Raw genomic sequence first — 10321 nt, 5'->3', positions numbered from 1 at the left:
GAATACGCCAAAGTGAACCCAGAAAAAGTTTGCAATAAAGAACCGGACATGTTGAGAATTAAAAGAGACCACACTGGAATCACTTCAGAACAAAGTTATAATTACTTAGTCTTAACACCATAATATAGCCGTTAACCCCCCCACACACCCGTTGACCAGGTTGGATAGTATTTCCCTTTCTCTCCCTCCCCTTTAATGCCCTATCTCCTTTCTTTCCCATACCCCTACCTCTCAACCTCAGGCATTCACAGACTAAACATACCCCTTTTTTTCTGGGTGTAAATCACGCCAAGATATCTTTTTTATATACAAAATGAATGAACCTTGATGTTTGTTTCAGTGTCGCTTCTTTTTTTGGTCTAATGAGGCGGGTGTCTCTAAATTGAGATCCACTGAAACATGTATGCACATATGTAACCAATAATGTTTCTATAATAAACATACTGTATATCTGCTCTGCACTCTTTAATAATCACACGGGTTTCAGTGGATCTACATCTAGGAAACCAAATTATACAACCATTATAAATTATTTTTGGATTTATGTTATATTATGTACATTTTAGGATAGCTACATCCTCAAAAACGTGTTTCATGGTAAACAACTGATAATCCCTAAAATAATATGAGAACTAGTGTAGATTTTTGGAAGCAAAGCAAAGGTAAAATAAATTACTCTTAAATAAGAAATAAACTAATTGTATAACCATTAAAATAAAGTTTATATATAAACAATAGATCTGCAAACTTTTAGGTGCTTACGCTTAAATATTTACATCTGTATAGTTACTATATACACGTAAATATAAAAAATGCAATTTCTATGATACCATTTACTTTTTAAATGAAATAAAAAGACTGTATATATATATATATATATATATATATATATATATATATATATATATATATATATATATGTGTGTATATGAGTGTGTATCACACGCTGTTACGTTGATCATCTAGACGTATGTTATTTTGAAATAAATTAATAAATAAATAAAACTTCAAATAAAATAAAGATCAATTTCCACATGAAAAAACATACCAAATCTTACTAGTGACAGAAAGAAAGGTTTGTCCAACAAAGATCCCATAAAATCATCGAATAGATCTATTTTTAAATAAAAACAAGGTATTTAAAATAATTTTAGTAACGTACTCGACACCTTTATACTTCTTGAGTTTGATGTTTTTTCACTACCCACAAAAAACTCCTCTAGGGGGTAGTAAGAAACTTGCTTTTACTAGGCCTGTTTAATTTGATTTAGTACTTTCAGTAGCGGTCTAGAAGCCTCCTGAGTTGTTTCCCTTTTCACTGATCACGTAAAAAATAATTCTCTGCTATTAGATGGGGGGAGGTAATGGTTTTAGTAGTTCCCTGGAGGCCTCCTGAATATTATTTTTTTAGTGCTCATTTTAAAATAATTTCTTTTCCAAAGGGGATTAGAAACCTAGTTTTAGTAGTGCTTTCGATGCATCCTAAATTCAGGGCTTTCAGTCGTGCTCTGGGGGCCTTATGACTTTGATTTTTATCACTGCTCACCTTTGAAATTGTTATTGTTTTTTCCTTATATTTTGCTTTAACATTTTAAATATAATATATAAAAATTTGGTTAAAAATTGAATTCTAGGATAAAGAGAGATAAAGAAATGAGTTTTAATAGAAATACGTTAAGCACAGTTTGTTTTTCTATATTGCTTTGTTAGTCATGACCCCAGAAACAAATTCTAAGATAATAAATCATCAATACTGTAGGACATTCGATAAAGAGTACATGCTACACAAAATAGTGCTCAATTCTCTAGATGTAACAAGTGCGTACAATAATGCAGTAAGCCCCTTGGGACGTGTAGATATTGAATCTAAATGTACTTAAAACTCTAAATACAGCTGGTATGTATTACGATATAATTTTACTTTTATTAAGTATTATGATGAATTGAACAGTGCTCAATAACCTAGATAAAATATATATGATAGCAGAGAGAGAGAGAGAGAGAGAGAGAGAGAGAGAGAGAGAGAGAAGGAGAGAGAGAGAGAAAAACAGAAGTATGTATGTTTTTCTTTTTTACTTTTTATGTTTTATATAAGATTTTAATCATTTTTTTTATTACAAATCTTTATTTTTCCATCCAAGTAGAATATTGAAGCAGAAATAATTTCAACTTGTTACGGGCATGCAAAATCAGATTGATCTTTTTTATTTAAACTAAAAAATTAAGTAAAATATATTCTGTAAAAAATTAAGTAAAATTTATTCTGTAAAAAATTAAGTAAAATATATTCTGTAAAAAATTAAGTAAAATATATTCTGTAAAAAATTAAGTAAAATATATTCTGTAAAAAATTAAGTAAATATATTCTGTAAAAAATTAAGTAAAATATATTCTGTAAAAAATTAAGTAAAATATATTCTGTAAAAAATTAAGTAAAATATATTCTGTAAAAATTAAGTAAAATATATTCTGTAAAAAATAAGTAAAATATATTCTGTAAAAATTAAGTAAAATATATTCTGTAAAAAATTAAGTAAAATATATTCTGTAAAAAATAAGTAAAATATATTCTGTAAAAAATTAAGTAAAATATATTCTGTAAAAAATTAAGTAAAATATATTCTGTAAAAAATTAAGTAAAATATATTCTGTAAAAAATAAGTAAAATATATTCTGTAAAAATTAAGTAAAATATATTCTGTAAAAAATAAGTAAAATATATTCTGTAAAAAATTAAGTAAAATATATTCTGTACAAAATTAAGTAAAATATATTCTGTAAAAAATTAAGTAAAATATATTCTGTAAAAAATTAAGTAAAATATATTCTGTAAAAAATTAAGTAAAATATATTCTGTAAAAAATGAGATACAAATCAGAAAAGCATTTCTTGCAATGAATGAAAATGTTTTTATAAACTTTAAAAATTAATGGTACAAAATTTAATTTTAAATTTATCAATTTTCAAAGTGGACGTTTATAAACTTTACAAAATAAAACATAAAAATGGAATTTAAATGGAATTATTTGGGATTTATTTTATGTTTTTACATTATGTTGCACTTTTTAAAAATAAGTAGAAAATTATATATCTATATAAGTAATTGCTAAATATTAGATAAATTTAACTTTTTAACATGTAATAAAATGCAAAAACATAAAATAAATCCAAAATAATTTTTATATTCAATTTAAAGTAATTTTGGATATTTTCTTTTATAAAGTTTATAAAATTGCACTTTGAAAATTGATTAATAATTTTAAATCAAATATTGTAACTTAATTTTCAAAGTTCATAAAATCATTTTATTTAACCATTTTCATACCATGCAAGAAATGCTTTTCTAAATTATATATATATATATATATATATATATATATATATTTAATTATATATATATATATATATATATATATATATATATATATATATTTAGATTAGATTTAGAAGAAAGAGTTATAATAAAAAAAATAAAAAAGGAAAACAATAAAGTTAAAAATATGATCCCAAACTACATATTACTGTTCTGTAATGTATGGATTGGGATCATATTTTTAACTTTATTGTTTTAAAATTAAAAATAACAAAATTAAAATATTCTTTAAATTGCTGAAGTCAATGATTACGCATATAAGTAATAAATAGTAATTGAAACTATAATTGTCGTTGTATTTCTAGTTGTAGTAGTAGTGGTGGTAGTGATGGTGGTAATAGTAGTGGTAGTGGTATTTTAGTTGTAATACTATCAGAAGAAGCATTACTTGTAGTAGTGTTAACGTTTAAGCATGTAAGAAACAGATGTTCAAGTCGGGTACCTTGATATACATTACTGGATAGTTTCCTAACTGTCGCACTAGACGGACGCGCGTAGAGAGAGAGAGAGAGAGAGAGAGAGAGAGAGAGAGAGAGAGAGAGAGAGAGAGAGAAGGGGAGTGGCAGAAAGAAAATGTGGCAGGCAAAGTAGCAGTTAAAAGCGAAACAAAAATGTAAAAGGCCAAAAAGCGTAAGAATAAGGCAAAAGAAATTGGCGTTAAAGACATAGAGCGAATGAAATAAATAGATAGTGACAAAGAATAGAGTGGAGAAATAGATAAATGTATGTGCATGTGTATCTGTGTGTTTACGTGCGTGTAACACAGAGAGAGAGAGAGAGAGAGAGAGAGAGAGAGAGAGAGAGAGAGAGAGAGAGAGAGAGAGAGAGAGAGAGAGAGAGAGAAAACAACCAATCCATTTAGCTATGCTTTTTTTCTGCTACAAAATGTCTTATTCACTTTCCCATTTCTCTGGGATGTCCCAAGAATCCCAAAAGTAAAAACATGCCCCATCCTGCCTTAATACACACGCACATGCGCACACAGTCAACTGAAGAATAACCCCCTTTTATACACGTTTATCACTCGCCTTGTCTTTCAACACTTTTGTGTGCGTGCGTGTGTGTGTGTGTGCGTGTAAGTTGAACCCAAACGCCGTGGTTTCATACACAAAGCGCACAGAAAGTTACCAACGCCGCAGCCGCCGCCATCATCATCACCACCAGACTCTCTTTAGAAATATTAATAACACACGCACGCACACACGCATATATCCACCCAACATATACACATAACGTATAAGCCTCTTCATTTTCCTCTGGTGATTTCATCATCTGCCATCTTTTTGTTATTTTGTAATTTCCCTTAGAGCTAATTTCGCGTCTTTTTCGAATCGGTCACTTTCCAACTAATTTCTTGGAGAAAAAACAAAAATAAAAAACAAGAAAAATCTAACCGAGTATCTTTGTATCTTTGAACGCCCCCCCCCAAAAAAAAACAAAACATTTAAAATGTTTCATTTTCCTTCAGAAATGAACTTCTTTTCCTTGTTTCGAAAAAATTAATTTACTATTTCCTCTTATTAAAAAAAATCAACTGCACACACTGCACACGTCACACTATTTTCTTTTTCAAATCTTGGAGTTTGGATCCCAATCTCCCCCTCTCTTCGTCCCCTCTTCGCTCAATTCGGACATTGTAATGTTGATGACTTCTCTTAAAGGGACCGTTCGTATTGACGTCAGAGAAAAGCGGAAAAAATAACGAGTTAGAAACCACGGGCTTCCTGAGACTGACATCGTTGTTTGCCTGGTGTGTTTGGTGTCGTGCTCGCTTTCGAGCCGACCGATGACAGCATGCGTCTCTGGTGGTGGCATGCGGTCCTGGCGACTGTCATCGTCGCGTTCTCCTGGCCCCAGGGGACCGAAGCCGGACCCTATGCTGTTAAGGTCTTCCACTATATCATGGAGACGAAGGATTACAACAAACTGATTCGGCCCTCGAGCTTAAACAACCGACTTGTGGTACGTCTTGGACTGAGGATTTCACAGCTCATCAGAGTGGTGAGTAATGAGAGAGAATAAGAATTCTATGCTAATTTATATTTTATTCAACGTCAAAAGAAAATGTGCTAATAAACGTGTGCGAATTGTTTGTGCGAATGGCAGAATAAAGAAAAGTCAAGTAGTTAATTAGTTTATATGACGATGTCAATGAAAACATGATATCTGAATGTATCTATAAATGTAGATGGTTTTCTTTTGGTATGGTAAGCGCATATATATATATATATATATATATATATATATATATATATATATATATATATATGCTTCTTACCATGTGTTGTATAAAGTATTACACGTGACCGATTCGAAAAGAAAATTATCACTTAGGTGAATTGCAATACTATCTATCTATCTACCTATCTATCTATCTATATATCTATCTAATAAATATGTAATATGTATATCATATATAATATATTTATTATATAAAGTATGTATCTCGTATATATACATGTAAAATACATTTAATATATATATATATGTACATATATACAATGCACACACACATACACACACATATATCTATATCTATATCTATCTATCTATTTTTTTTTTACATGGGGGTCACCACTTATCAAGGCCCAGGAGCCACTCGGGTATCTCTCTCTCTCTCTCTCTCTCTCTCTCTATATATATATATATATATATATATATATATATATATATATATATATATAGATAGATAGATAGATAGATAGATAGCAAGTGTATATTTAAGCAGGTTTAATTGAATACATATAGACATTTAAATGTAATATGATCAAACAACTTACTGCCAAAGTTTCAATCCAAGTGTTCTCAAAATCTATCGACTATAACAGCAGCCTAATTATCTTCAGTATTATTTTGCTTGTTTCGGGTCAAAAGCCAACGGTACACGTTTCGTTTAGGTCATTAGAAATGATTAGAATACTTTAATATGAAAAAAGGCAATGATTTTATATGACTATTTTAATATATATATATATAAACATATATATATATATATTTATATATATGCATATATATATAATACATATGTAATATATGCACATATAGATTATATATATGTATATATTGTAAGTACATACATATTTTGTGTGTATATATATACATTGTGCATATATTGTATATAAATATATAATACATATATATATATATATATGCACATTGTATATATATGTGAGTGTGCTGATGTGCTTGTATGTGAATACTGAAAATAAATTACATGGACATGCTTTAAATTGCATGATTTTTGTTTTTAAATTCAAGTTCTTCCGTATAAATTATTATAAATTTAAAAGGAAGATTCGAAGTAAAAAGGTATTAACACTTTTATCCAAATCGGTTGAAATCAACTGACAATTGCACAAAGTAAATATTAATATATTTATTAATACGCGTGTGTCTAATCATCATAAGTTTAATTAATTGTATTCTTATTCGTCAATTCATCTGAATACCGTGTCACACACTTAAACATTATTCTTAATGATAGACATTTTACTATTTTGCACAAATGAACAATGAAATCTTTACAATCCAACGATACTATAAAAAGTGTCGTTGGTTTGTAAAGATTTCGGCAAAATTTTTAAAACACAAGCTTTCAACTTTCACGAAATAAGTATCTATCTATGTATCTGTATACACACACACACACACACACACACACACACACACACACACACACACACACACACACACACACACACACACACACATATATTCATAAAGGGAGAGAGAGGAAGGGGAAGGTGAGAAATTTACTAAAATATTCTAATAAAGTCATAGAAATATCTCAGTAATTTAACTTTTCACATAGACAAATTATTATCATTTCTCATGATATAAGAGAAAAACACCTGTCGATGCATCTTTATTATAATAATGCATTTGCATGAGTATCTCTGCACAGAACTAGTTTTACATAAACCTTGGCCTGAAGGGATGCATGTTGTTGAGTCCTTCGCAAAAAAGTATTTCAGCAGTATTATAAAGAAGTTTTATATTTGACATCTTATGAGTATTGTAGGAAAACATGTGCGTTATCTATCGCACATGTACGTTATCTGAGCCGAACAAATTCCATCAAACTTCCATCTTTTCAAAATAAAATACATTAAAATTGAAAACTTACTCTTCATAAAATACTGATGATGATGATGCTGATAACGATGATGATGATGAGTTTCTATATAATAATGTTACTATAACAAACAACATTTTTAAACAGACGAATGGGGGAGCTCTGTTAATTATTCTCCGCTTTTTCCTTCATGAAAAAATGTTTAGAAAATTTCTCCCAATTGTAACGATTTGGTCGGTTATTACATTGATTTGCTCTACTGTAAAAAGAAAAACAAAACACAGGTAATAATAATAATAATAATAATAATAATAATAATAATAATAATAATAATAATAACAATAATAACAATAATAATAATAATAATAATAACAATAATAATAATAATAATAACAATAACAATAACAATAATAATAATAATAATAATAATAACAATAATAATATTATTAATAATAACAATAATAATAATAATAATAATAATAATAATAATAATAATAATAATAATAATAACAATAACAATAATAATAATAATAATAATAATAATAATAATAATAATAATAACAATAATAATATTATTAATAATAACAATAATAATAATAATAATAATAATAATAATAATAATAATAATAATAATAATATTCATAATGGCGAATTTGTAGATAGACATCTTTTTAGCGAAATTACTCTCCCCAAATGCCTGTTTTAGATTAAAAAAAAAACAAAAAACAAAAAAACAAAAACAACAAAATATACTCCAATTATTTTAGAATTTCGAGTAGGCAAGAAATCAGTTTAGTATATACATTTAACATAGAATCATTTTCTATTCTACCATTTTAGGGATAATCACCATTAATCTTATCTAATGTAATCGCTCAAAAATTGAAAATTAAACTATTTACCAGTAGAAATTTTCGCACGATATATTCAATGTATTTCTAACAGAATTTTGTTTAGCCTTCGGTTTTGATCGGTTATCAAGGATCATCGTGCAGGACTTATTGGGAGGTATTTTTTGTTCAAACTTTACACAATGGAAAATGTGTTTATTTAAAACTAGGTAAAGCTTTTAAACACTTATCCAGACTGACCTATCTTGTATTTGGGAACATATATTTGTTGCATATTTGTTTTTCATCTCGTTTTTGTTCTGTTAGTTACATTTGCAAATATCCGAATTTTATTCTCCTATTTTTGAGGAAAGTTCATGTAATAAATGTAGATACAATTTCTTCTTTTTTTAATTCGACACATTCAAACTGTTTTCCCTTTACGTATTTTATCCACAATTTTGATAAACACATTGTGAAATTTTCATTTATATTTTTAACTTGTATTTCCAGTTAAAAAAAATACAATAAAACATTAATTATTTCGGAAAAAAACGATGACCAGGCAGCGACAATATTAAATGGCACAGGCGAAATAAAAAGAAAACATGTCCAAAATATTTGAAATCTTTTAATAAGCAACTATGAACTTCATGAGAAGCGGCATGAGGCGTACACGTACTTGCCGATCAAAAAGTTCAAAAAATAAGCGCGAAAAGGTTTACTAAGGGAATGGGCAAGTTAATTTTAGAATGTTTATTTTGTTTACCTTAATTGACCAAAAAATGAATTCAACTTGGAGTATCAATGTTTACATCTGCGAATGGGATTTCTATTTTGTGGCTCTTAGTCGTATATTGTAAATGAACAACTTCTAAATAATAAATACACGCACGTTTTTTTCATTTTTTGTCAAAAAAAAAAATCGTTTTCAGAATCAGAAATTGAGCTAAAATTTTCCGATTCTGATACCACAAAAAGTTCTGATTTCTCCAATTGCCGAACCCGATATATTGTTCTGAACCCGATATATTGTTCTGAACCCGATATATTGTTCTGAACCCGATATATTGTTCTGAACGCGATATATTGTTCTGAACCCGATATATTGTTCTGAACCCGATATATTATTCTGAACCCGATATATTGTCGCAATACTATTTGGTGACAACCATTACGATAAATTTTTCACTTTGATTTCATTGTAAAATCCACAAACTAGTTTTTAGATAGTCTTCTTGTACATCTAAAAACAATAATAAATCTCCTTATTTCTATATGATTGTTATCCATGTAAATAATATAGAAATAAAGAGTGCGATTATTTTGCTATCTAATTTACATACGCGTTTACCGTATGTATTGACATACTACACAAATTATGAGAAAAAATACAGATCATTCGTTCACTAAATACTCACAGAGATTAAAAACTAATAGACTGCGTTTGAATCACAATATATTGAGAGGGAATGAGGATAGAAATAGTAAAGAGGATGAATTGTCCAATTAATTACAAATTACGGCTAATTAGATGAATTACATAAAAAAAAAACATAACTCAATTTCAAAACTAAGGGAAATATTTCAACATGTATTTTGTGGTATTAATAACAATTGTCTTAGGGAAACAGACGTTAATGAACTCGCATTTGATGTAATCGTGGGTTCATATACTTTATTGAATAAATGCAGAAACGTGATTTAAACAAATTAACGCGTTGGTTTATTCACAAAGAGTGGTTGTGCGGAGAAATCCATCACTAATTTCATAAATTCGAGGATGATGAGTTGCCACAGGCCACCACCACCACAGAGGACCGTGCACAAGCACCGACACTGCCCACACATAATCTTTTCAAGTTTTCATTCAAATCATATCGGTAATCATCACGGTAAAGTTCGTTAGTTACGTGTTTCTGCTCCTGTTAGAGATGATCTAACACATCAGATTAACACATGTGCATGTCCGTGTGGGTGTGTATGTTTCCGAATGTGTCTTGTGTGCTTTTTTTTTTTTTTTTTTTTTTACAATTTAATGAA

At 28.5% G+C, this 10321-nt stretch overlaps 1 protein-coding gene across 1 annotated transcript in view; it reads left to right on the top strand.

The window, feature by feature from the left end:
- Window positions 1-4092: 4092 nt before the first annotated feature.
- The window catches only part of LOC145268773 (acetylcholine receptor subunit alpha-type unc-63-like), a 141712-nt gene continuing 135483 nt past the window's right edge, over window positions 4093-10321 (top strand). The window contains exon 1 of the mRNA XM_080124383.1: window positions 4093-5374. Within this exon, the coding sequence (XP_079980509.1) occupies window positions 5168-5374 (207 nt within the window). The 5' untranslated portion in view covers window positions 4093-5167. The remainder of the gene's footprint in view (window positions 5375-10321) is intronic.

The sequence above is a fragment of the Euprymna scolopes genome, chromosome 4, assembly GCF_053919585.1.
Source record: "Euprymna scolopes isolate OS-2025 chromosome 4, ASM5391958v1, whole genome shotgun sequence".
Lineage (NCBI taxonomy): Eukaryota > Metazoa > Mollusca > Cephalopoda > Sepiida > Sepiolidae > Euprymna > Euprymna scolopes.
This window is presented reverse-complemented; position numbering and strand designations above follow the sequence as displayed.